Below are 27750 nucleotides of genomic sequence, written 5' to 3'. Positions count from 1 at the left end.
AAAAGAAACAAAATTGAACTATTTGTAGTGAGGTAGATGGACCTAGAGTCTGTCCTACAGAGTGAAGTAAGTCAGAAAGAGAAAGACAAATACCGTATATATATGAAATCTAAAAAAAAAAAGGGTTCTTAAGAACCTAGGGGCAGGACAGGAATAAAGACGCAGACATAGAGAATGGACTTGAGGACACGGGGAGGGGGAAGGGTAAGCTGGGATGAAGTGAGAGAGTGGCATGGACTTGTATACACTACCAAATGTAAAATAGATAGCTAGTGGGAAGCAGACGCATAGCACAAGGAGATCAGCTCGGTGCTTTGTGACCACCTAGAGGGGTGGGATAGGGAGGGTGGGAGGGAGACGCAAGAGGGAGAGGATATGGGGATATATGTGTACATATAGCTGATTCACTTTGTAATACAGCAGAAACTAACAACATTGTAAAGCAATTATACTCCAATAAAGATGTTTAAAAAAATCAGTATTTTGCCACGTTTAATGAGTTAATGGATGTAGTCAATGATCATTAACTGCTGCTAATATTACAAAAACGAAACCCTAAATAATAACTTTCTCTGAATGCAAGTACACAACCCTTATAAAATAGTAGGGCGCTTTTTTTCTCCAAAATAAATCCAATCTGAATCTTATCAAGTATCTATTTCACTATCAATATACAAGAAATAGAAAAAGCAAAAGAACATGTCGAACAACAATACAGCATGACATCAGCAAAGCCAGGGCTACAGAAAACCCTAAAGGACAAACAATCCAGTTTTCTCAGCAATGTAAACAACAATAACAACAACAAAGATAAATCAACGAGTTTCTGAAGCGAATCGCTATTTAATCTTCTTTAAAGATATAAACTAACTGATGATATTAAGAAATTATTGCTGGAAAATATTTGAAAAAATTCATTTGCCTTACATATGAGCATGCGCACAGCCCTGAAACAGGAAACTGCTTGGTGTAGCTCCCGAAACAGATATAGGACCAGTGTGGTTCAAGATTAATTAGTGAGAGGGCAATTGACATGCGATGGATGAAGTGATGGATGAGGTTGGAGGGATAAGCAGAGGACTACTGTATATAATCTCTTTAGGTTTGAACACTATAAACAAATTTAGGTGTGTATTTTGTGGCTGCAGAGGTTTTTTAAATATTTTATTTTGTCTTCTTTTTTCTTTTTTAAGGCAATACCAAAATGTAGTTCCATTCCTTTTTATCCTTATTTGAAAGCTTAGTCTCCTAAACAAACTAGGAGTAGAGCACGTTTGGAAAAAGATGCTCAAAAGTGATCGTTTCCCTTTCCTTTTCATGCCTCATCCACCTTTACCACCTCCGCTTGAGGAAGCTCTTCATTAATTGGTAACATTGAGGCAATGAGACCAAAGTCAGTTCTGAGAGACATTTAAAGGAATTGATAACTAAGGGACTTCCCTGGCGGTCCAGTGGTTAAGACTCTGTGCTTCCAATGCACGGGGTGCAGGTTTAATCCCTGATGGGGAAACTAAGATCCCACATGCTGCACGGTGTGGCCAAAAAACTAAAAAGAAAATTAAAAAAGGAATTGATAATGGATACCTGCTTTTCGGATTGTGATGATGGTCTATCAACAAAACTTCACTTTTTATAGAGGCAAATACTCTCAGAGATATAAAAACTGAGATAAAGCATAAGCGTTTTGCTTTTTCCCCCCTTATAAATCTTTACTTGGTCTTCCCTCTACAAAATGAATGAGAGAACAAATCTATGTTATAGATGTTGCATTTCTTACAAACTGAAGATTTGTAGCAACCCTGCATTGAGCAGGCCTATCGCACCATTTTTCCAACAATATTTGCTCACTTCGTGTCTCTGTGTCACATTTTGGTAATTCTCACAGTATTTCAAACTTTCTCATTATTATTATATTTGTGATGGTGATCTGTGAATAGTGATCTTTGATGTTACTATTGCAAAGATTACAAGTCGCTGAAGGCTCAGGTGAGGCATAGCATTTTTTACCAATAAATTAAAGTATTTACATTGTTTTAGACAAAATACTATTCCACACTTAATAGACTACAGTAAAGTGCAAACATAACTTTTTTTTTTTTTTTTTTTCTTGTGCTACACGGGCCTCTCACTGCTGCGGCCTCTCCCGTTGCGGAGCACAGGCTCCGGACACGCAGGCCCAGCGGCCATGGCTCACAGGCCCAGCCGCTCCGCGGCATGTGGGATCTTCCCGGACCGGGGCACGACCCGGACTCTCAACCACTGCGCCACCAGAGAAGCCCCAAACATAACTTTTATATGTACTGGGAAACCAAAAAATTTGTGACACTTTATTGCAATATTCACTTTATTGCTGTGGTTTGGAACGAACCTGTGTTATCTCTGGGGTATGCCTGTAATTGCATTCCTGGATATGCATCACTGTTAATTTTTTGAACAGAGGCCTATCCATGTGTCTGAGATAAGAGTATTTATTTAGATTTTGAAGGAGACACTAGAAAGTCAGAATAACAATTTAAAATGTGTAATGCATCTCCCTACTTCGGGAGGTATTAAAAAGTTGACAATCAATGAACAAGATGATCTCATATCTCCATATAGTCCTAAGATTCTGTGGTCTTTGTTTACAGAACGGTGATACACTCTTTTATTAGTGATAAATGGGAAAGTGATCATTGCAGCCAGTGGCAATTCAAGCTGATTAAGTGGATCTGGCCCGCCACCTTGTGGCCAGAAGTGCAATAACATAATTTTTTCCGGGCTTGGGGGCTGTCTTGCAAGTTGGCTCATCAGCCTTTCACTCAGATCAAAACAGCCTCAGAGTCATTGCGGATGGAAGACGGTTGGCTTGTTTTCTTAAAAATGTGCGAGAAGCCTCTTTCTAGAGCTTCCACTCATCTGTAGCAGAAATCTAGTTCATTTAATGGGATTGTCTTAGATTCTGCTGCACTGCAAGGATTAATGGAGAAGGAAATACAGATCTGGCAAGAATTATTCTAGGGCTGTCACTTACTAGGAAAATGAAGCAAATTCAGAAGAAAACCTACTATTTCCAGAACTGGTACCAATGAGTTTGTTAGACAAAAAGCATCCAATTGAATTGTTCAGAACCCTGGCTGCAGAGATCCCTTGAGGGGTTTGTAAAAAGTAAAGATGCCCAGACCCTCCCCTATGTCCCGATACTGAAGAGGGGCCCCTGGTTGGTGTCAGCTGTTTTTAAAAACGCACTACTGATGCCAATGCAACCGGTATTGGAAACACCATGTACCTTAAACCCACTCAGTGGGATGGTTGGTAATTTTAATTGAATGTGGTTATAAAAACCCAGGTTATTTTGTTCAAGAATAAACAAACAAACCCCCCTACATAACAGCAGTCATATGCAAATGATAACACACCAACGTTATCCAAATTTTTAAAATAATTAGATTAAAAGAAACCCAAAAATTTTCTTGACTAGGCCCCAATAAATCTGCTCTATATCTATATATCCATCCCTAATGGTAGTCTTCTAGTTTTCATTCCTTTTTAAGCCTAGATACATTTCCTTGTGGACCTTATTGTGAATTTCTCTCATCGTTTCACAAGAATAAACTCTACCTAGTGGTTCTAAAGATTCCATCTGTATACGGAAAACCTTGCTTAAAATGTAGTTTCCCGTGTTTACCTCAGAAACTCACATGACTAAGTTTGAAGGAGTGATTAGAAACCTCCCATATTTAGCCACCAATCCAGACGAATCAGATGCTTTTAATTTCATGCATCTCACAGAAATATCGCTTAGTCACATCATGCAACTTGCTGATTCACTGAGGGTGTGTTTTAGGTAAGGAATGTTCAAATATTCTCTACTACAGTGATTTTCAAAGTGTGATCCTTGAACCAGTAGCATCAGTTATCACCTGGGAACGTCTTAGAAATTCACATTCCAGCCCCACTCTACACCTCTGGAATCAGAAACTCTAGGAGTGGGACTCCCAAAAATATTTTAACCAGCCCTCCAGGTGATTCTGATGCAGTCTTAAATTTGAGAATCACTGATCTCCTCATACCACCCCATCCTCCTTGATGGCTTTTTAATGTAACTTCTCCTTGTTCTTAGAATTTTTTCCTCCCCCTCCTAACACGTTTTCAGGAAGGAACCATGCCCCATGCCTATATATCAATATAAGGGAAAGTGCATGGGATTTGAAATTACAAGACTTGGATCCCAGCTCTCTCAATTACTGGGAGTAAAACCATGCATAAATGCTTTCACCCTCTGAGCATATTTCCTCACTAAAAACTAGAAAGGGAACATTTATCCAGGATAAAGAGTCACAGCTGTGCTTGAAGCTTTATCTCATTTAATCAACACCCACTGCTACAGTTGGCATTACCACTAATTCATAGATGAGGAAACAGAGAAGGGTGGCCATGATTGTCTAACCCTGATCCATTGGACACAAACCTTTCTTTTTTTTTTTTTTTTTTTTTGCGGTACGCGGGCCTCTCACTGCTGTGGCCTCTCCTGTTGCAGAGCACAGGCTCCGAACGCGCAGGCTCAGCGGCCATGGCTCACGGGCCCAGCCGCTTCGCGGCATGTGGGATCTTCCCGAACCGGGGCACGAACCCGTGTCCCCTGCATCGGCAGGTGGACTCTCAACCACTGCGCCACCAGGGAAGCCCTGGACACAAACCTTTTGACAGTGTTTTCTCATCTGCAAAACGTGGATAATGACTCCAAGAGTTTGTTGTAGGGATTAAATAAGACAATGGAGTTGGAAAGGGTTTGGAAAAGGTAAACATATGTTTTATGTATTATCTTAGCAGTTTGGTGGGTTGCGTGGAATCGGCATGCCCAAATCTTCAGCTAAGGGAAACCAACAGCTAAAAAATGTAAAGGAGAAACCAGAGGTTCCTTCCAGGTGGCTCCGTGATTTGATAACTTAAGAGTTCTCCTTGTCTCAGGCTTCCTAGGTGATCTGGGGTGGAGCCAGGTGCAGCTCTGCTGGTCAAAGGGTGAGAGCAGAGGCCTTGCCCATCAAGGAACACAGAGAGACATCTTTTCCTTTTCTTTCTTTCTTTTTTTTTTAGTTTTTATTGGAGTATAGTTGATTTACGATGTTGTGTTAGTTTCATGTGTACAGCAAAGTGAATCAGTTATACGTATACATATATCCACTCTTTAGAGAGATACCTTTTCTGTTTTTTGCCCTGAAGGATGGGCTTAAGCCATCAATACTTACGAAGACCAGTTTTCAGTTTTCAGAAGAGCCTTGCTAATGAGAACCCTGTAACTATTTTCAGGAGCTTAAAAAAAAAAAGCCATCTCTGCCTGCTGCCCTCTCAGCTGAATATCCTGCCACAGTCTGAAGCAGATGGCTTGGGCCACCAGCCCTGCCTGCTGGAACCACGTCAGCTCTGCCCATCAGGACTGCAGCAGGAGGGACCACTTCCCAGCAAGAAATGCCTGCAGGTGTGTCTCACTAGAAAAAGCCAAGCGTCTTCTTCAGTGTTCTCGGAGGAACCATAGCTCAACACAGACCCCTGCCTACAGGGGATGCTACATTTTTTTTTCTTTTTTCTCCTATTGAATGTTCCCTGATATACTTCTCTTGCCAAATAAGTGGATTTCTAATTGTATGTTTCAAGTAGAAGACAAATGAGTAAAACCTGAAGATAGAACCGTGGTTAGTAGTTTGACTGTTTGTGTTTGTTTGAGGAACAACTTATGAAGAATAAGCGAGAATGAGGTAGGTACTTATATCTTGTAAAGACATATCTCTCTATAATCCTATTGGTTCTGTTTCTCTGGAGAACCGTAACTAATATAGTGAGACAAGTATTCCAGATAAATCTCTGGAAAGTCTTGAGGTTATAAAAATCTTGGTGAGTTTGCGGATCTGAGAGAGCCACTAAAGCTACAGCATAAACAGCGAAGGGCAGAGTGACCCTAGTTGAAGCTGGTTACAGAAGCAAGTAGCAAACAGTGAGGAAGTAACTTACCAATTTATGTTCTCTTCTAGTTGACTTTGAAGGTTTAATTTTGCTCCCAAGGATGCCTCTTCTAGCTAGATAATTTTGAGATTTGTATTTAATATGCATGATATGGAAAATGCCCCATCTGCTTTAGTCTTTCTTGCTGTATTGTACTGTATGGTAGGTTTTGTTTTGTTTTGTTTTGTTTTGCGGTACGCGGGCCTCTCACTGCCGTGGCCTGTCCCGTTGCGGAGCACAGGCTCCGGATGCGCAGGCTCAGCAGCCATGGTCACAGGCCCAGCCGCTCCGCGGCATGTGGGATCTTCCCGGATCGGGGCACGAACCCGTGTCCCCTGCATCGGCAGGCGGACTCTCAACCACTGCGCCACGAGGGAAGCCCCAAAGTAATAAAGTTTTGAGCCAGGAGGATGGCCACCTAAGACACAGACTGGATTTCCCCAGCTCCATTTGCAGTAGAAGTGGCCAGGTTACTCAGTTCTGGCCAGTAGAAATCAGTGGCGCTGTCCTTAGCACCTTCAGGGAGCTTTCCTTCAGAGAGAGCGGGGCTGTATGCTGTCCTCTTCTGGCTCTCTTCCTCCATCGGGTTACAGGGAACAGATGTTGCCTCTGACTTTCACCCAATTGATACACCCAATTGATTGATACGGATTACACCCAATTGATACGGAACAGAGAGGGCAAGAGTAGCCTCAGGAGGCAGAGCCATCATGCCAGACCTGGACATTTTTACACAAGAGCGGAGTAAATGTCCTGTGTAAGCCACTGTTATTTTAGTTTCATGATACTTGTCCTTGTATAATCGGCGCACTGGGGCTACTTCTGGAGAGAGTTCAGTACACAGGCAGGACAAGAAAGGAGATTCCAGATAGAGAGCGACATAAGGAGAGGACCTGGAGTGTAAAAGTATTTGGTATATTTGTAATCAGCAAGCACAAGCAAATCAGGACAGGGCACCATCACAAAGAGAAACTGAAACACTTTATAGCTTCAGCCTTTAATCTGATCAAAACTGCACGTGGAATCACTGAAAGGCCCTAACCTGCTTTGACCATGGGGAAGACCCGCACGTGAGGTTTGTGATCAGTCAGTCCTGGGTTTGAATCTAGATCAAAGTTAGCTATTTGATCTTGGAAAAGTTCCCTTCCTTTCTCCTATTGAGCAAATTGAATTAAAGTATTCACCTCAGAGTTTATTTTCCAAGATTAAGTGAGAAAACATTGAGCATCTTGCACAGTGATTTATACTTAATAACTGGGCCGATGAAGGTTTGTTCTCTCCCACCCTTTCTCCTTGAATTTGCCTCCTGGCTCACTTGTGGGTACTTAAGAAGTGTGGGTCCTCAAGGGATCTGTCATTTAGGGGTCATAAAATTGACAAAGAAGGCAAACAAAAAAGACACCTAATTTGCCATTCCAGGACCAGCCTGCTGGGACCACAGGCAGGAGGAGAAAGTGCTTCTGGGCGCTGCAGTCACATGGAGCTACAGGACAGCCCAGCCGAGGGCATCCTCTCCAGAACGCAGTGTTTCATATAGTTCCTTGGGCTTGGGTGGTATAAAAACTAATGGGCCCGGGGCTTCCCTGGTGGCGGCGCAGTGGTTGAGAGTCCGCCTGCCGATGCAGGGGACACGGGTTCGTGCCCCGGTCGGGGAAGATCCCACATGCCGCGGAGCGGCTGGGCCCGTGAGCCATGGCCGCTGAGCCTGCGCGTCCGGAGTCTGTGCTCCGCAACGGGAGAGGCCACAGCAGTGAGAGGCCCGCGTACTGCAAAAAAACAAAACAAAACAACAACAACAAAAAAAAACTAATGGGCAGGAGTTATACTTGTTAACGTGTGTACAGCATGATGAATATTTGGACATTTTATAGCTGTTTAGCAAAAAATAAGCTTAAAAAAAAGATTCATATTGCTTCTAACCTGATAAGGCTGAAACATGTTCCAGCTACTCTGCCCCACATCTAGGTGTTCTTTTTTACCTGCTGCTGTGGAAAAGGGGAACGGCAGGACCATCTCTGATAATAAATAGCAACTACTGTTAGCAAGAAATCAATCCTCCAGGAGAGTTTATTAACCAAGAGGAAAAGCGCCCTCTGGGCTGTATTTCCCATCAGTCTGAAAACGGCTTCTGGAGACACCCCGCTCAACACACGCTGCTTCATTTTCCCTGACTCACGCGCCACGCGATGCTTTTGCCGATGAAGGTCCTGTGGTATTGCCAGAGGATAAAAACATGAAAACCTAGATTATTCCTGCCAGCTAGCCTAAGTCACTGGCATTTTAGTTTTAAATAAGACTTACTAATATGCAATAATGCTATTTAATGATTTGCAAAGGGTTTAGTATTCACAACCTATGATGTAATTATTATATCTGACAGGAAGGAAATTCAGAATTTCCTTTTTTTTTTTTAACATCTTTATTGGGGCATAATTGCTTCACAATGGTGTGTTAGTTTCTGCTTTATAACAAAGTGAATCAGTTATACATATACATATGTTCCCATATCTCTTCCCTCTTGCGTCTCCCTCCCTCCCACCCTCCCTATTCCACCCCTCCAGGCGGTCACAAAGCACCGAGCCGATATCCCTGTGCCATGCAGCTGCTTCCCACTAGCTATCTACCTTACGTTTGTTAGTGTGTATATGTCCATGCCTCTCTCTCGCCCTGTCACAGCTCACCCTTCCCCCTCCCCATATCCTCAAGTCCATTCTCCAGTAGGTCTGTGTCTTTATTCCTGTCTTACCCCTAGGTTCTTCATGACATTTTTTTCCCTTAAATTCCATATATATGTGTTAGCATACGGTATTTGTCTTTTTCTTTCTGACTTACTTCACTCTGTATGACAGACTTTAGGTCTATCCACCTCATTACAAATAGCTCAATTTCGTTTCTTTTTATGGCTGAGTAATATTCCATTGTATATATGTGCCACATCTTCTTTATCCATTCATCCGATGATGGGCACTTAGGTTGTTTCCATCTCCGGGCTATTGTAAATAGAGCTGCAATGAACATTTTGGTACATGACTCTTTTTGAATTTTGGTTTTCTCAGGGTATATGCCCAGTAGTGGGATTGCTGAGTCATGTGGTAGTTCTATTTGTAGTTTTTTAAGGAACCTCCATACTGTTCTCCATAGTGGCTGAACCAATTCACATTCCCACCAGCAGTGCAAGAGTGTTCCCTTTTCTCCACACCCTCTCCAGCATTTATTGTTTCTAGATTTTTTGATGATGGCCATTCTGACTGGTGTGAGATGATATCTCATTGTAGTTTTGATTTGCATTTCTCTAATGATTAATGATGTTGAGCATTCTTTCATGTGTTTGTTGGCATTCTGTATATCTTCTTTGGAGAAATGTCTATTTAGGTCTTGTGCCCATTTTTGGATTGGGTTGTTTGTTTTTTTGTTATTGAGCTGCATGAGCTGCTTGTAAATTTTGGGGATTAATCCTTTGTCAGTTGCTTCATTTGCAAATATTTTCTCCCATTCTGAGGGTTGTCTTTTGGTCTTGTTTATGGTTTCCTTTGCTGTGCAAAAGCTTTGAAGTTTCATTAGGTCCCATTTGTTTATTTTTGTTTTTATTTCCATTTCTCTAGGAGGTGGGTCAGAAAGGATCTTGCTGTGATTTATGTCATAGAGTGTCTGCCTATGTTTTCCTCGAAGAGTTTGATAGTTTCCGGCCTTACATTTAGGTCTTTAATCCATTTTGAGCTTATTTTTGTGTATGGTGTTAGGGAGTGATCTAATCTCATACTTTTACATGTACCTGTCCAGTTTTCCCAGCACCACTTATTGAAGAGGCTGTCCTTTCTCCACTGTACATTCCTGCCACCTTTATCAAAGATAAAGTGAACATATGTGCATGGGTTTATCTCTGGGCTTTCTATCCTGTTCCATTGATCTTTCTGTTTTTGTGCCAGTACCATACTGTCTTGATTACTGTAGCTTTGTAGTATAGTCTGAAGTCAGGGAGCCTGATTCCTCCAGCTCCTTTTTTCGTTCTCAAGATTGCTTTGGCTTTAATACAAAAATAAATTGGCCCATGTCACCGAGCTGGATAAGTGGCAGAGCTGGGGTTCAAGCCCTATGCCCTGCCTCCAAATCTTCTTTCTAGAAAGCTCCAAGGTGTTCCCAGTTCCTTGAATGGCCCTTTTGTAACTTGTGCTTTTATGGATAATTTAGTTCTTAATTACCTTAGTCCCTGAGCTGAAACCTTCAATCCTACCAGAAGCTACTATGCTTTCACTATTTTTTGAGCATCAACTCTAGGCCAGGCACTGTTCTGACCAGTTTGTGTAAACCACTGAACAAACTAAAGCTTCTGCCTTTGTGGAGCTTACAATCTAGTGAGAGCAGGCCATGAACTCAAGAAAACGTCAGAAGGTATCAGTGCTCAGCCAAAAGTAGATCAAGGAGGGAATGAGTGGGAGCTGCGAGTGGGTGGAGTTTGTTGAAATATTAAAAGAGGTGCTCTGGGTAGCCTGAGATGGCAGCTAAGCCAAGACTTGAAGGCGGTAGGGAGCTAGGTAGCCAATGTTAGCACCTAAAACATGGCTTATTTTTTCTTTTCTTTGAATATCAAGCAAAGCAATCACCAAGCTTTGATTGACATGAGGCAACGCTGAGCCCTCTGAGATGTGTAAAAACAGATGTTTTACTCCCCAAACCCAAGAGCTCAGGATCACTTCATGCAAGTTTTAGGTGCTAAATACCTCTGAACAGAAGTCACGAGGCTCTTAAATAAATCCAATGCTGTGTTGAAAGTAGAACTGTCAAAAGTGATTGGCCCACACTGTGGAATATGCACCAAGAGAGTGACTAGGGTCGTCCGTTACTCACTGTTGAAATATGTATGCACCTGCACAGTGGCATGTGGGGATGTCATCTGACTCCTTCTAGGGGTAATCCCTTCCTGTTCCTTCAAACTTTGAAAATAACCTGGTCGTCTGTATTTACAAAGTACTAAAGTGCCCTTAACAGTAAGAATGAAAGTAAAAAAAAAAATTATATATATATATATATATATATATATATATAGTCCTATAACACAACAGGGGAAACAGGCTGACATCTTCACATCTTACAGCTTTTGGGATGAGGACTCAATGTTTTCTGTTTGGGCCGTTTGAAGCATGAGAAAAACAAGCTCTGTAGCCCTGAATCATCCACGGGGGAGTACGCCACGGGCTGGAGCTGACCAAACTGCAGGCCCCGCACTCTAACATCCAGGTAAACAAAGGGGCAGGTGAAGAGTAGGGGGATAGGAAGGAACTAGTTACTCGGGCGGCAGTAAAGTGACCAACTGGACTCAGAGCCATTCAAGGACAAAGTGGACCAGTTTCTGAAAATAACTGGTGGTTTCATGCAGCAAAAACAAAATGAGGATGAATGCTTGGAACTTGGTCAAATTTGTCAGAGTAAAATATATATCCCAAAGAAAACACAGCTAGAGACAGTTGATTCCAAGTTTTGTATCGAGTAAAAGAAAAGTGGATGGAATCAGTTTATCAACCAGTTTATTTTTCAGAAATGACTTGTTATTGCAGTTGACTTGGGGCTGTATCCACGGGCAAGTGTACACGTGCCGTCCCAACCCACATACAGAATCTCAAAATCATACCACACCTATCATACTGGGTGGTTACCGACAGAGGCGATGTATTGATAGAACTGCGTGCTTAATACACGCAACGGGGTCACAGCAACTTGCAATAACTGACAATATTGTGTCCAAAGGGTGAATGCACCAAGGCAGAGCCTGGGCACCAGCCAGCTCTGGAGAGGGCTGTTCACACCACCACGGCAGGGCACCCCCTGGAGTTGTGCAAGGCAGTGCCCCTGTCTGCCTAATCACCACTATTCACGATTTAACCATTTGTTTTGTTCTTCTGCAATCTTAACTTCTGATTTCACAATATGGTCTGTGAACTTTTTTTTTTTAAAGTACACAATGCTTTAAAGGAAGAAAACAACTCTGCATTGGGGAAGAAAATAGAATGAAGCAGAACCACCTGCCATTCGGGAGTGGCCTTCTTCTTCTGGTCTCTACCCACACTGCGCTGGGGCAGGCTGCACTGGGATGGATGGTGGGACTAAGCTTCCCTTTTTACACTAAGTATAAAGAGTGCGACCATACAACATTTTGTCCACTGGGGGACTTGTGACAGTGCAATAAGGAACCATTAATAAACCAATCAGGACAGTAAGCACCCATCTAGACTGTCCTTGGCAAACCCAGATGTATACTTGTCCTACAGCTATATCTGCGATCTTTCTACCAAAATATATAGAAGTTAAGGACTCACTCAACTCTGCCGCTGACGTCATCCTGGCCTCCAAGGGAAGAATGGGCTTATGCGACCCATCATTCAAGACTGGTCCCCGGGAATACGCATCAGGGTGTCAGTCAATCTTACGTGCGACCCAGTTAACGAAAGGACATTTCCTAACCTGCTTTTAGTTCAAGATGACTCACAATGGACTGAGGGTGCTAAGAAGTTTTAAAGCTTGACCAGCAGGGAACAGGGAAATGATGCTGAGATACTGATGTGCAGGAAAGAGCATCATATCCAACTGAGAACAATGAAATATCCAGCCTGCCTTTGTCTCCGAACTTAGCTGTTTCATCTTTATGCAGGTACCTAGGTCAGAGGGCTGGTCTAATATGGTTTGTAATGTCCCATCCAAGGATAAACTTTTTCTACCAGGAAATCTAGAGATAAGTAGGACCAAAATAAGCAAAGGCCTGCTGGGGGAGGCACGGCCTCTAAATTCAAGGCCCTTCTTTGGTTTAGCAATGGCCTACAGTCTCCCGCGCCACTGCTTCAATGCATATGGAGGACGGGGGAATCTGCCATGTGTTTTTCTTTTAAACATTTATCCAATCTCATTCCTAGGTAGTGTGGGCAAGTCTTTAGTTTCAAGTTCATTATCTTAATTCCAGTATTAGCTTCCATTTGGCTTTATGAGAAACACCCCAATACCTGCCAGTAGTGACAGGTGTCCATTTCCAATGCCTTGACGTCAACATGAAAATTCCTTAGAACTTTCTGTATTTCCTGCATGTGGTCTTTGCTGGGCTTGGGCTTCTTCTACCCTTCCTCTCAGTCCTAACTTAACTCTCAGTCAGTACACTGGGCATGATTTGGGCTTGGTGGTGGGTGGAATCCTGTCATGGACCCCTTATGACCATCTACTTCTTTTCTGCTGACTCTTATATTTCCATAAAACTCTACAGAGGTAGACAGCACTTGGGGATATAGCCCTGCAAGAGATTAAAGATTAGAAATGGATAGAAGTTCTTTCAGAAAGGAATTTGTACTAATCTGTTTTTCATTGTCTCTAAACTGGCACCCCACCGCCTACCTACATATCGCTTCCTGAATGAAGACTCTCCTAAGCTCGGAAGGCATCAAGCTTGTTCTGACCCCAGGAGCCTTAAGGAGGCGCCATTTGTTGCCTTGGGAGATGGTGGCCTCTTATTGACCAAGATGTGAAAAGAACAGGTTGGGTTAGGACTTACAGCAAAACCAGGTACCAGAGCAACGCCTCTCCAACCTCAGCGTGCAGCAGTCACGAGGAGCCGGTTAAAAATGCAGATGCCTACGCTGAGGGGCTGAGTCAGCCAAATCTGCGCAAGGCCTAGACATCTGCATCTTAACAAGCACCACCCCCCATCCGCCCCCAATCTTCTAACGCAGGCAGTCTTCCACCTTCAGCTCTGAGGAACACGTAAAGCGGTGACAAGGCATTCATCTGCGGAGGAGAAAATCACCCACGTTGCACCGACACCCTGGGCACGCTGCCCTGCCTCCATTCACCTTTGGACGGTGACTCCTGGGCAGTGACGGGCAGGGTACACGTCTGGCCGCGCGTGGGCACCCAGCCGACAGCCACCCCAACTCAAAGTTTTCTGCTTGGAGTCCACACGCCGTCTATTCTAAGACCTACTAAACAGAAGCAACATTTCTGAACTCACGGCAGGTTTTTAAGGTATGCAATTCTTTTATTTCCTTGGCCTGACAGCAGAAACTTCATGATACAAGAGCCTGCAGCTGACAGAACTGACACACGGATTTCCACCACGGGAAGGACCCTTTTCATTAGCGGAGATGAACTGAAGTGTCATGTCTGAGATGAACTGAAATGTCCCATCTGAGTGCAATTCCCGCTTCCCACTCCCACCCACATCATAACCCCTAAAGTGAAAATGATCAGAATCAGATAGAATCCCCAGGAACTACTAAAAGTCACCCTCTCAAATGTTTCTATCTAGCAGCTGTGGTAAGTGAAAACCCAAGGAGGGAAGCAGCTGGCCCTCACTGGGCATTTCCGTGCGTGTGAGAGTGAAGGGCAGCAGCCCGGGAGCAAGAATTCTGCATGAGCGGGGGCTGTGGACAATCCATCTTACCTCATACCCGCCCCTTCCATACGTAACTCATCTTTGTCCCCATTCATGGAATGAAGTTTGGGAAATGCCAGACAAGTGGTTTTAGCCTATCACTGGAAATGGCTGAGGCTCATTCAAGTCCAAGGTAGGTGTGGGGAAAGGGGGCACCAGAAAGCAAGGCAGGTTAAACAGAGATGCTCAATACTTTGTCAGTTCCAGTTTAATGCTATCAAGACTTTCTTGGCAATCCTGACATCCCTCACGCCTGGCCTCTATTTTCCAGCAGGAGAGCTCCATCTAAGTGTCTGGGTCTGACGTCTACTGCCACCACTGGGGTGGGTACTGTGATGCTTGTGAGATGACAGTGGGATGCGGGAGGAGATGTGGAGATAGGAGAGGTCAGGGGTCACAATGCTTCAATTACAATGGGTCTCTTTTGGTCCCCAGGAATGGTCCACTACCAGTGATCCTACAACATTCCCATCCCCTTTCCCTACATGTCTTGTGCAAATGTCAAATATAGAATCTCTGCCCAAAGAGAAGGAGAGCGGAAAGTTACTGGTGGTCCACGATCTCTGGCCCCAACTTGCCCACCCCCCGATTCTTCTATGGAAATCCCACGAAAGTTAATTCGCAGCAGTGCTGTGAGACTAGAGCATCCTCATTTTTCTATGAAGCCAAAAAACAGCTCTGTCCTGACATGCTTTCTCCCTGGGCCGAGAAAGCAGCAAAAAATATCAATTGAGCATGTGAAAATATGGTGATGGTGTGTGCAGTGTAGTGTTTCCAGATGTCTTCACCTTCTATCTCCTCCACGGGGGGAGCCCTCCCCCCCTCTCTCTCCCCAAGCCCCACACACGCCCCTCCCCCTGCCCCGAGTCCAGGTGCTCCCATCGGCCGGCTTCCGCCACTCACTTCCCGTAGACACTCTCGTCACTGTAGGCCACGTACAGAAAATAGTCTTCCTCGTGGTTGTCCTAGGGGAAGAGGTAAGACGACGGTTTAGAAAACATAATCACATTCATCATCCCTAGGATTCAGAGCCTCACACAACTCTGTAAGGTAGGCAGAGGAGGTATCATTAGTCCCCATTGAAAAGAGGATCGAAGAAGCAGCAGAAGTGGCTGGGATTCAACTTTGAACTCTGAGTTCACAAAAACCTTCGTGGAGAACACCATACACAGCAGGGATACAAACATGACCCCTAAAAGGCTCACTCTGGCAAGGGGAACATAGATCCAATGTAACTATATATACTGGAATAAAAACTAATAGAGAATGTATGCTGTGGAATAAAACTGAGAGGTTATTAGAAAAGTTTGTGCAAGTCACTAATGGGACACAAAAAGAAGGCAGTATTGTGTGAAACCCTTTAAGGAATAATAATGCAGTAACAATCTTAGGTGATATAGCACGATAAAGTCCTTTATTATAGTTTTCTCATCAGATTCTGACAGTTTACCAATTAAACCAAATAAAAACACTCAAGTTATTCCCTCCAACTGAGTTTATCTGTGAAGACAAATGAATCCACTTAAAGACTGCCTTAATTTTAAATTTCATTTTATCTGGAATTTTTGCAGTCAGAAACCACTTCCTCCTGTTTCAATAAAGACAATCCAATGTTAAAACACTATAGCAAGGCAAAACTAAAAAGAGAATTCAGAGGGACTGAATCTAGTGGGCTGCTCACTCTGTAAGGGACAAGTGGCATCTGATCTCCCAGAGCCTGACACGGCCTTGTGAAAGGAACCTGATAAACAACACCTCCTGCCCCACTTCCCAGGTATGTTGGTAACACACCTGGGATGTTGATAACACACCTGGGACAAAAGCTAGAGAAGGCCAGACTGCACAGTATTGTCATCAGGACCATTACCTCATACAGCTGGCCCATGGTCGCGCTAGTGGGAGGGATGGTGTTGTTGACAAAGAAGAATAAGGCGTCTTCGGGTCTCAGGTGGATCCTCTTCCGGATTAAGAAGTAGAATTGGCCAACTAGATGAAGGAAGGTTTTAGAAAAGGAAGGAAAGGAGGAAGAAAATGAGAGGTTAGCAGAACGGTAAGATCCAGAAAAAAAATCCTACTGCACCTGTTTCCAAAAGTACCAGACTTAACGTATCACCTGAGCAGAGCCCAATACCGTCCTACAGCGTTAGGAATAAAAAGTGACACTCAAAGAAGCCTGCATATTTCTTGACATGCCATCGAGGAGTTTAATTCCTCAATCCTTTCCCACTTTACTCTATTTCAGACCTAATGTTAGCATATCCACTCAAGGCCTGAGGACACCTTTGAGGGAATACAATGTGTCTCTAGACCGAAACACTCCCATCATTGTCTAAATCTGACTTGAAACACACTTCCAGGGAATTCCCCGGCAGTCCAGTGGTTAGGACTCTGGCCCTTTCACTGCCAGGGCCCGGGTTTGATCCCTGGTCGGGGAAATAAGATCCTGCAAGCCACGTGGTGCAGCCAAAAAGAAGAAGAAAAAAACAAAAAGAAAGAAAGAAACACACTTCCCACTCCCACCTAAGAGAAACTTGTGACGGGAAGCGGTCTGATGGACTGAAGTAATCTCACAATTAGTCATCCCAATGTTGGGGCAATGAGTGGGGTTCGATGCATTACCCTTCACTGCGCACACTGAAAGATTTCTAGAAGGCTGATATGCAAATCTAATAACTCTGGAGCAAACACATCTACAAAATCTTTCCAAGTGTCTCCTGGATGCACTGGTTACTCCATTAAGAATCAACGTGAAGAATGAATGTATCCTATCCAAACAGTATCTACAAGATGTATTAACAAAAAACTGTAGCTTGAGACAAGGTATTCAGCTGAGAATCTCTAAAATGTGATTCTCCCAATAAACTAGTCTGGTTTTCCTTTTGGAGTAAATTGGTATCACAATAACAAAGCTGAATTTTAAGTGGTTTAAATAATGGACGTCAGATCTTTTCTTTCAAGCTTTCGTACTTTGCTGCATCTAAATCAAACAAAGCACTATCATGGGAAATGCTTAAGGAAACTGGTGATGGGAAAGAACTATGACATCACCGTTTTTGAATCACCTAACTCTCAGGAGAATCCCACTCACTCGCTTCAGTTCTACTTCCTCTCAATCCCACAGTCGCACGCACACAGGAAGGACTGGGAATGCTTTCCCATGGGAGGAAGTTGTCAGGGGAGGGAAGGAGCATTACCAGTGAGGTCAGAGGGCACTAGGTACTTCCTCTTGTCCAGATCAGGCACCCTGGCCTTGGGAGCCTTCTCCACGATCACCTGGGAGGAGAAGTAGAGAGTGGGGATAAAAACTGCAGAATCCAACCTAGTATTTTCCCCTCTACATCCTACAGTTGCCCTATCTGAAGTGAGTTTGTCTAGGGCCGATACAGCTTTTCCATTTCTTATTCCCCCTTCCCCCTTACAAAAATGTATGGGGAAATGGACTTTTGTAATAAGGTTATGGTTTTATTACTGCAATAACAAGAGGATGAGGAGGGCATGTTATGAAAAGTAAAGATTTTAAAACCTTGATTTTAATTACGAATTACCTGTAAGGTATACGATAGGATATATACTTTCTGGTATTTAGTTAAAGCACCAAGAAGATTGTCTGAATTTTCTCAGATGGTCCTGAGTACCTATTAGTTTTATTCTTTCATATAAATGCTATTTATTAAAGGTACAGATAATGTGGTTCATATTTTATACTTTGTCAAAATTTCTGAGAACTGAAAAAAATATATCAAGACACTATTAACTGAAAAAAAGTAAGTATTAAAACAGTTCTTATATTCTTTAATATGATGTCAGTACAATAACTAACCCATTAGTCAATACTGATTATCTGTTAGGATTTTAAGAGATTTTTCAATGTCTGCATTAAATATTTCTATAATATTTCAAGTTTTAGAAAGATCATATATGGCTGTAACGAAAAGAAAAAAGATATGTAAAATTTAAAGATTCTTTATACATGAAGATTTATAAAATAGAAAATATCTTATAAATAAATTTTTAATATTAATTTAAATATACTTAAATGTAAATATTATATAAATATATTTACTATTTATGTTATATGATATAATATTTAATTTCATTTAAAAATATTTAAAATCTATTGTAAAACCATCAGCTTTAGATTTTTAGTTTAGAAAATATAATCACTCTAGACAGAAGATATGGAAAGTACAGAAAATTTAAAGAAATACAAATATACACTGGACAAGTATTCCCTAGTAGCTTGTGACCTTCAACAGGTCACTTAACCACTCTGAGCTTCAGCATTCCAACAAGTAAATGGAAGACGATAACTTTCAAACACATCTTTTACAGAGGCATGGAACTGATACAATGAACTTGAATAATCCATAACGTTTTAAGTGAAAAGGCTTTGTAAATTATAAAGATCTAAACATAAGGATTGATTTGGAGAAATCTGAAGCTTTTAAATTTAAGGGGAGAGAATAACAAGTGAAAAACCTACTTATTTTTGCACAGAAAAAGAATCCTGCACCTGGAAGACCAGAAGGACGTGATCACACTTAACAATAAAAATAAATCCAGTTGCAAAATAAATGAGTCACAGGTACAAAATGTCTAGTGTGAGGAATATAATAATAACTAAGTAATATGGTGACATACCATAACTAACTAGACTTATCACGGTGATCATTTTGAAATGTATAGAAAAAAATCACTACGTTGTGTAACAGGAATTAACACAGTGTTGTAGGTCAATTACACTTTGAGAGTAAATCCTAAGAGTTCTCATCACAAAAAACAAAATTTTTTTTCTACTTCTTTAATTTTTTATCTGTGTATGAGATTATGGATATTCACTCAACTTACTGTGATCGTCATTCCATGAGGTATGTAAGTCAAATCATTATGCTGTACACTTTAAACTTATACAGTGCCATATGTCAATTTATCTCCATAAAACCGGAAGAAAAAACAATAAATAAATAAAAATCAAAACTGCAGCATTGATATGTGAGTCAGAAATTAAAAGAAAAAGTAGGAAGAGCACAGGAAGAGACCAGTGATGGCGCAACAATGAGGATGGACAGGAGGCCGCAGGCACATAAAATCAAAGGGAAGGAGGCTGCCTTGTGTCACGCAGGAGCTCTGAGACGACGTGGCAGCTCCAGCCTGGATTAATAAGACATGGAAACCACGTGAAGGGAGCAGAAAAAGAGAGCGACAAAGCCAAGTGCAACTGTGACATCGGGAGGAGAGGGTTGGATGTGGAGGAAAAGGAGGGGAGAAGGAATCATTAAGGCCTTCGCTTACCAGAAAATATTCAAGTTCCCAGGAACCCTTCAGTTACAGTGGGCCCTGGGCCTAGATGCTTTGCCTGTTTGGGTCTCAGTTTTCCTCCTCTGTGAAATGTGACTAATACTCCATAGGGCTGCTCATGAATTTCAAAAAATAGGCAATCTCTTCCTAACAGTTTCCTGCTATGTTGCAGGTTTTCAATACACTGTAGCCAGAAAGGTAACTTCAAAATCTCATGAAACTCTGTCTCAAGGCCCAAGCACACCTATTCTTTTGGGTGGCAGCTACAGATGTGCTCAGGCTACACTCAAGTCACGTAAGCAGTCAGGGTACGTGACTGCTTTAATGACACCAATGGTCTAGGGGGAAAGGGCTTTAGAAATCATTTAGTCTAACCCTCTTCTCCGTAAACACACTTGAGCACAGCAAGATTCAGGGTTCTGCCCAGAACTTGCACCAAATCTCAGGATTCAGAGGGTAGAGATCCTTTTGCATCACAACTAGAAAGAAGGCCACAGGCTGAGCACCTAAGGAGCAGCTAGGAGGCTGACCACTGGTTAAAACCTAACTGGAGGACTCATGAGATCTAAGTGAGAGTCACAATGGCTTACAAACTATCACAGAAGTAAAACATTTAACACCAAACAATGAGTAGAACAAAAATAGGGGGGGATTAGCTGAAATATTCTGGGTGAATGCATGTAAATGACTGAAATGGAAAAGACTGTTTTGAGGAAATGAATGAGAATTTTAACTAGATTTAGGAACAGGTACAATTCTGAGTTTGTGACTTATACGGAGCTTCCTGGAACAGAGCCTCATACTTAGCGTTCTGAATAAACGGTAGTCATTTTGCCGACTGGGATGCCGGGTGGCATCCTACTACCATCTGTGAACTCTCGAAGGCAGCAACAGTTGACTTCTCTATTTCCAATACCTAACAGTGCGAGGCACACACTGCACACTTAAATAATTCTGTTGAACAGAACTGCATTAGAGATTGAGAAACGATATGACATGGAGGGCCCAACAGCCAGGGTCAGAATCCCAGCTCTGCCACACAGCAGCCAGGTGAAACCTTTCAGGAAGTTACTTCAGTTCTCTGTGCCTCAGATCCTGCCTCTGTAGAATGGGATTATAACGGTGTGAGGACTAAGTGAATGAATATAGACAGGGAACTGAGAATACTCCCAGGTACATGGTAAGTTATCAATCAAAGTTAGTTGTCACTTTCAAATATTACTATAAGAGAGTAGGAATGGGTATCACCAAGATTTGGGGGAAACTTTTAAAGCAGTCATGCAAGGTCCACAGACCAAGCAAGCAATTTGTCACGAATCCGTCAGTGGGTAATAGGGCTAGCTCTCCTTTTTAGCTGAAAACCCTTTTGTATGTAATTCCTGGGGAATGGAACAGCCCTAATATCTCCTCTACCCTTATAGAAAAAGGACTGCAAGGGGTTTATACGGCCCAGGTCGCTTCTGGCGGCTGTAAGAACATCAAAGTTAGATGAGGTTTGGAAAGGAATTCAAGAGTACCTCTCACCATCAGATAATGGCAATTCCTTCACCTGCAAATTATCTGTAATATTTATCCGAATGCCCCTGCCCGAAGATAAAGGGTCTTCGGGTCCTTAGGGTCTCTAGTCCCCCATCGCCAAAGCTCAGCGACTGTTCCCTCCACCACACTTTAAAGCCTTCCGCCTTCCCATCCGGCTGCGTAGCCCACAGTAGAGAAAAACCAGGCAGGAGGCGGGGGAGGGGGAGAGGGGGAAAGCGCCCGGATGCAGCAAGATACCTTACTATTTCTTCCCTCCTCACTGCCTGCACTAGTTTTACATTACATACGCCAGAGTCCAAAAACCCGAGAGAAAAAAGGTCTCAGTCCTTCCTTATTGTGTCCAGGTACAATGTGTTCAGAATAAATACCGGAGGAAGGCTGGCTACAGCCCCACACGCCCCGGAGCCAAGACTGATGAGGCAACCCGGCTGCTGCGCGGAGAACGTGACCTTGTTTTCTGGGCCAGGCCTGTCTTGGGGCGCCCCCCATCCCCCTACGCCCGCTCCCTAACCCTCAGAGACAAAAATAAAGGATCCACTGGCTTCCGAACATTTCCCTCCCAAACCCAAGGCTATAAGGGCCAAAGTCAACTTGATTAACGGAGACCCACCTAAGGAGAAAACTGATGGGAGCAAATCCACCGCATCTGTTATTCCCAGAACAATTTCCATGCAGTCTTAAGGGCAGCAAATGGGTAGTCCCAACCTAATCATTCTCGCGCAAAAAGGCCCACATTTGGAGTACATCCCAGCTCATACATCCTCTGAATACTGCTGAGTCACTCAAACGTAGGCTCCGCTCTAAAACTGCGGTCAGCTCCAAAGATGGGGACGGGCCCTGGGGATACGGGTTTTAAAGGGTCCGCAGTGCGAACGTTCCTTCCACTGGCTCTCTCCGTAGTGAAGGGCGTCCAGGTTAAGTACTTTTAGGGACCACCTTTCTGTGCCTCTGGCAGCCATCACGACTCCGCCGCCCCCCCCCCATTCCCTCCTCCCCCTCCCCCTCCACACTCACAGGGACCCGGTCCGGATATTTCTTCCGGATCTTTTCTCCTTCCTTTTTCCGATACTCAAAGGGATGGTCCTCCTTATACTGGAACTTCATGATGGACCGCAGGGTTTCTAAGATCCCCGGACGGGGCCTGTCTCCCTCGCGGACGAAGGCGTCTCTCCCGTCTTGATTCCCTCGGAACAAATTGCAATGTGTCTCAGACCCGCTTCAGAAAGGCCAGTCCCCGTCGCACTGCGGCTCCGCAGAGCTTTCAGATGGGGTCTCGGGGGCCCCCGGTCCAGAGGCACGGGAGGGCCAGGTAAAGAATTCCCGGAGGCTTTTCCCGAGACTCGGGAGCACAAAAACAACACGGCGGCGCGTTGGTCCTGTGACGTCACGACGCCCCGCCCCCGGCCCGCCCCCCGCGACCTGTGGTCCGCGGGATGGGGGTGGGCAGGAGCTCTGTCCATTTCGGTGTTTTCTCCTTCCATCTAAACTTTTCCTGCATAGAGTTCACTGGGACCACGAGCAATTTTCACCTCTTATTCTATGGTGACTGTGACATTAAAGGTGTTTTTCAAACAAAAAAAATGTTCTAATAATGTCTTCTTCCCTCTTCTTCGCAGTTTCTTGGTTGGGCCCCAAAACAAATACAGATGGCGAAAATCCAGCTTTTTTCAGCCTGTTGGGATCTGGAGTCTGGGAACAGATGGGATGGGGGTCCTGGCATTCCTTTGGCCCGTACAGAGGTGCCCCGTGCTTGCCTTTCGCCCTTCGCTCGTTGGATTGCACTCGCCCGGCGCCTTCGGTGGTAGGCTGGCTGCCTCCGACCGTGACCCCTCCTTCACCACGTTGGCGTCATGTTGTTTAGGTCCTGGCCGCAGGCTGCTCCTAGAGCAGCAGCACAAACAGAGCATGACTAAGGGGTTTGAAGAGACGTATAAGGTGAAGGGCAAGAGGTGTAATCAAGGTCCAGAGAAGTGATGTCAGTCCCGACTACTAAGGGCTTCACACACATTCAGATATAGAAATGATTTACTTTCTCTTCTCTTAACCCAGAAGTCGGATCTGTCTTCGGAAAAGAAAATATCAAGAGATTCAGGTGATTAACTCAGTAGTCCTCAAACATTTTTTTTTTCCCCTAAGGCAAAAATTCACCGGAGAAGAGTACTCCTCTCCTAACCTGAATACAAAGTGCCACCGGAAGGGCTGGTGACGGACTGGAGGGTGGACCTGGTGCCAGTGTCGCCTCCCTCCGGCCCTCCCCTTTCCCTGCTAAGAATCCGAGGACAAAAGGCCTTTCCAACCACTACTAACGACAGTGATTCCTGGGACCTGTAGGGGAGGAGCAGCAGAAATTGTAAGATAAAAAAGAGTGAAGAAAAGATGAAGAATGAAGGGCTGCTTTGCCCTAAACAAGGCCCGGAAGTTCTGAAAAATGTATCAGACAACAGCGGCCCCAGTCACCTGTCTACGTTCAGCAAGGTCTCCTTATCTCTGATTTGAAAAACAAACCCACAAAAGAAAAGAAACTAAGTTTCATTACTGAAACAAGGAAAATGAATTGCATAGCCTTTGATGCTCATTATTTTTCTCTATGGCATTTTTCAATCCTTCTCATGTATGAAAATCCAGGAATTCTTTTATCACATTATATGTTTATAATGTTTAGTCCTTATTCTCAAACTGAACATTTTAGCGCATTTGAGCTTTGACCCAAATATAGCTAAATCTCTCAAAGGAGTACTTTAAAACCAATTGAGAAATGTAATTACGATGGAGATTAATATTTTTTAAGAGTGTTGTTTTCCCATCAAATCTACTGGAAACAATCATAGCTAGTTTAAAGCTGATTTTAACTTTTATTTTAAAAATACCTAACCACAGTGGCAATTTATATATGAAAACTAATTTGGAGATGAAATATAAGTTACTCTTTCTGCCTTAAGGCTTCTCTAAATGCTAATACTTTATCTTAGACTACCCAATCCTTCAACTCCCACAGCTTGCTCTCTACCTTTATTTGTAGCAGAACACTTAAAATATTATATAGGAGGTAATTTTATAAATTAAAACATTCATTCAGATAAAAATATTTCCAAATCCCCCTTTTAACCAAAGGCGATATTGAAAATTTCACATTTCAGGAACTTTCATTCATTGCTGATGAGAATGAAAAATGTTACAGCCACTTTGGAAGATGGTTGGTCGTTTCGTAGAAAACTAAACATACGCTTACAATAAAATATAGCAATCAACCTCTTAGTGTAGGGAGAGCAGAATTTGCCACCCTGAAAATATCTCTGGTATAGTAATTATTTTAAGCTGGTTGTTTTCTAAGAAACAGCACACATGGGGAAAACTGAAAACCAAGGAGTTACCCTTTTGTAAGTGACATTTGTGTTTGTAAGGAAAATCTCCTTTATAAGGGTATCTCCCTTGTTGCACCTGGAAGAGGACTGTGGCCAAATCTCTAGAAACTTATCAACAGAGAAGTCAAGGACTTAAATCTGCAAAATAATACCCTTGTTTACTGTGTTTTTCCTGGTAACTTCCCATAACTGACTCTCCCCACCTGCAAACATCCATCCTCTTTTGTCCTTAGTTGAGGAAGGTATTTAAGGTAAGGGCTTCGGACATTTTGGTGAGTTAGTTACTCTGTTCTCCTGGGTCTCTCCTGTGTATATGTGTTATTAAACTTTCATTTGGTTTTCTCCCGTTAATGTGTCTCATGTCGATTTAATTCTTAGACCAGCCAGAAGAACCAAGAAGGGCTGAGGGAAATTTCTTCCTCCCCAACATTAGCATTTACCCAAAGAAGTAGAAAACTTCTGTCTACATAAAAACCTGCACACAGGTGTTTATAGCAGCTTTATTCATAATTGCCAAAACTTGGAAGCAATCAAAATGTCCAGAACCTCCTTGAAAAACTAAATCTAGAACTACCGTATGATCCAGCAATCCCACTCTTGGGCATATATCTGGAAAAAAACATAATTTGAAAAGATACATGTACCCCAATGTTCACTGCAACACTTTTTACAAGAGCTAAGACATGGAAGCCACCTAAATGTCCTAAATGTGGTACATATACACAATGGAATATTACATAGCCATAAAAAAAGAATGAAATAATGTCATTTGCAGCAATGGATGGACCTAGAGATTGTCATACTGAGTGAAGTAAGTCAGACAGAGAAAGACAAATATCATATGATATCGCTTATTGGAATCTAAAAAAAATTGTATGAATGAACTTTTTTACAAAATGGAAATAGAGTCACAGATGTAGAAAACAAACTTATGGTTACCAGGGAGTATGGGGGTGGGGGGATAAATTGGGAGATTGGGATTGACATATACCCACTACTTTATATAAAATAGATAACTAATAAGGACTTACTGTATAGCACAGGGAACTTTACTCAGTACTCTGTAATGACCTATATGGGAAAAGAATTTTAAAAAGAGTGGATATATGTACATGTATAACTGATTCACTTTGCTGTATACCTGAAACTAACACGTTATAAATCAACTATTCTGCAATATAAAATTTTTTTTTTAAAAAAAAAGAAAAGAAAAAGATGTCCTGAACCAAGTAGGAATTACCCTTGGTTGGAAGGGTAATTCCAACCCAGATGGAAGGAATGTTAAAGAATTTATGGACATGTTTTAAAATCACCATTATTACTCAAATCCATTCTTAGTCTTTAATTTTTATCTTTATCGTTTCTAGGAGATAGAGAAAGAAAAAGCTCACTGATACCAGGATAACTATAATAAAACCATATTTCATTGTATCATTTCTCTTCTTAATATCTTTCAGTGGTCAGAGATTCTCCGTAGTCTTTGGAAAAAGTTCAAATTCCTTAGTAGAGAAGTGGAGTACTTAGGATCCGGCTGACGTTTTTCTCACGACCCTCATCTATTGCCATTTCCTATTTTGCTCTCTCTGTTCCAGGCATACTAAGTCTCTTAAATTACCTCTTTCTCTAATATTGCCCTTGTTTCTGGCCATTGGATATTCTCAAAGCCTCTTCCTGTGAAAACATTTTCTCCTATTTTTTTTTTTCTGTCTGATTCCTACAAATCATTCAGGATTTAGTACAGGCATCGCTTTCTCCAGGAAACCTTTTTGATTTCATTTGCCTGGATCCTTTCGTATCCTTTCAACCGGCTTCCAAAGCATTGTGTGCTTGTCATTGTCACAACGCATTTTGTAATGATGTATTATACATTAGATAATATTATGCCTATTACTTCTCATTGGGGTTTTTTTGGGGGGGTGGGGCGGGGGATATGCATGGTTTTAGAGGGAATTTCTCGTCCCACTGATACCACATAATTCTTCTAGTAGAATCCACCAATCATAGACCCTCACTGCCTTGACCATTTATAAGGCCAAGTAACTTATAAGGCCAAGATTCATCAGAATCTATCCTTAGAACTTCTCATTTGTGAACTAAGAGAAGTGAGCCTCTACTTTGGAGATGAACTTTGATGATGTAAGATCACAGGTTTACAGGAGCCATTGTTTTAGTCTCCTGCAGTCCAAAGGTACCTGTTCAACATAAAAGAATATCTGGGAGGGGTAAATTTCCCCCTCTACCCTTCATGAGTTCTTGCGGCTGGACTAATAAAAAATTGACCCAAGGTTGAAGAACAGGAGAAAAAGAAACAAATTTTAATTAGTGCACACAAAAATCTCAGAAATGAGATCCGAGAAATGGGCAAAGCAGTCATCTTTTATACTTTTTAGACAAGGAAACAGCACATTTGTGAGAAACTGACAGGGCAAAGAAACAGGTTTGGGGTACTCAATTAATGAAGAATCTAAACAGAGTTTGGGCTTGCAGTGGTAAATTAAAGAAGTAACAAGCTTTGCTTACACAAGTTTCTTGTCCCTGAACTTCCCGTATCTGGCAATAAAAGTGTCCTTCTACCTTAGATGCAGGGAGGGCATCTTTCACATGGGAGATTTATTTCCTGCTTTCAGGTAGACAGAGAGGAGGGTCAGTGTCCCTCTTGCATCAGCTACTTCTGAAGTAACTTTGATTCAAAACAATCAATACGCCATCGAGGCATATTTTGGGATGGCCTGTTCTGGGTTCCAACAAGAGATAGAGGAGATGATATTCGGAGAGGCAAGATATATAGGTAGGGATAGAGACAGATAAAGAGTTAGAGGCAATTCTAGTGGCATTTAAGTCCTTAGTTTCAGGTAGTCTCTCGCAGTTGCTTCTGTGCCACTTGATGGCATGTTATGTGTATTTATATTCTCAGTACTTTGGATACAAAGTAAAGACTCAAAAAATGTGCAGTCTGCGATAGCGAAAAGGGTACAGGGTAGACTTCTGATTTAAGATGGTAGATTGAAAAGGATATATTTATCTTTGCTGTCTCTTGAAATTCCACTAAAACAGGGGTCCCCATACCTCGGGCCACGGACCAGTACCGGTCCACGGCCTTTTAGGAACCAGGCCCACACAGCAGGAGGTGAGCGGCGGGGGAGGGGTGAAGCTTCATGTGCCCCTCCC

The 27750-nt window shown here is 42.6% G+C and overlaps 2 protein-coding genes across 2 annotated transcripts in view; both read right to left on the bottom strand.

Annotated features, from left to right (window-relative positions):
- KLRD1 (killer cell lectin like receptor D1) overlaps window positions 1-14387 on the bottom strand; it is a 94032-nt gene extending 79645 nt beyond the window's left edge. The window contains exons 1-2 of the mRNA XM_029205291.1: window positions 14305-14387; window positions 14051-14180 (exon numbers count right to left, since the gene is read on the bottom strand). Of these exons, the coding sequence (XP_029061124.1) occupies window positions 14051-14180; window positions 14305-14387 (213 nt within the window). The remainder of the gene's footprint in view (window positions 1-14050; window positions 14181-14304) is intronic.
- On the bottom strand, window positions 13964-22587 carry GABARAPL1 (GABA type A receptor associated protein like 1). The gene is made up of 4 exons (XM_029206030.1): window positions 22235-22587; window positions 17578-17656; window positions 16251-16369; window positions 13964-15348 (listed from the first exon to the last, which is right to left on the bottom strand). The coding sequence occupies exons 1-4, from the start codon at window positions 22322-22324 to the stop codon at window positions 15283-15285; spliced, it is 354 nt and encodes a 117-aa protein (XP_029061863.1). The 5' UTR covers window positions 22325-22587; the 3' UTR covers window positions 13964-15282.
- Window positions 22588-27750: the final 5163 nt, after the last annotated feature.

Source organism: Monodon monoceros, unplaced genomic scaffold, assembly GCF_005190385.1.
Source record: "Monodon monoceros isolate NGI ecotype Baffin Bay Population unplaced genomic scaffold, NGI_Narwhal_1 Super_Scaffold_6, whole genome shotgun sequence".
Lineage (NCBI taxonomy): Eukaryota > Metazoa > Chordata > Mammalia > Artiodactyla > Monodontidae > Monodon > Monodon monoceros.
Note: the sequence above shows the minus strand (reverse complement) of the source record. Positions and strands in the feature narration are given on the sequence as shown.

What these genes read in the sequence shown, in the direction of transcription:
- GABARAPL1 (XM_029206030.1), bottom strand. Translation starts at nt 22,324, where the DNA reads ATGAAGTTCCAGTATAAGGAGGACCATCCCTTTGAGTATCGGAAAAAG. An exon ending in AGTGCCCTCTGACCTCACTG is followed by an intron (nt 16,370 to 17,577) that starts GTAATGCTCCTT and finishes TCCTTCATCTAG; the next exon opens with TTGGCCAATTCTACTTCTTA. An exon ending in CCATGGGCCAGCTGTATGAG is followed by an intron (nt 15,349 to 16,250) that starts GTAATGGTCCTG and finishes CTCTTCCCCTAG; the next exon opens with GACAACCACGAGGAAGACTA.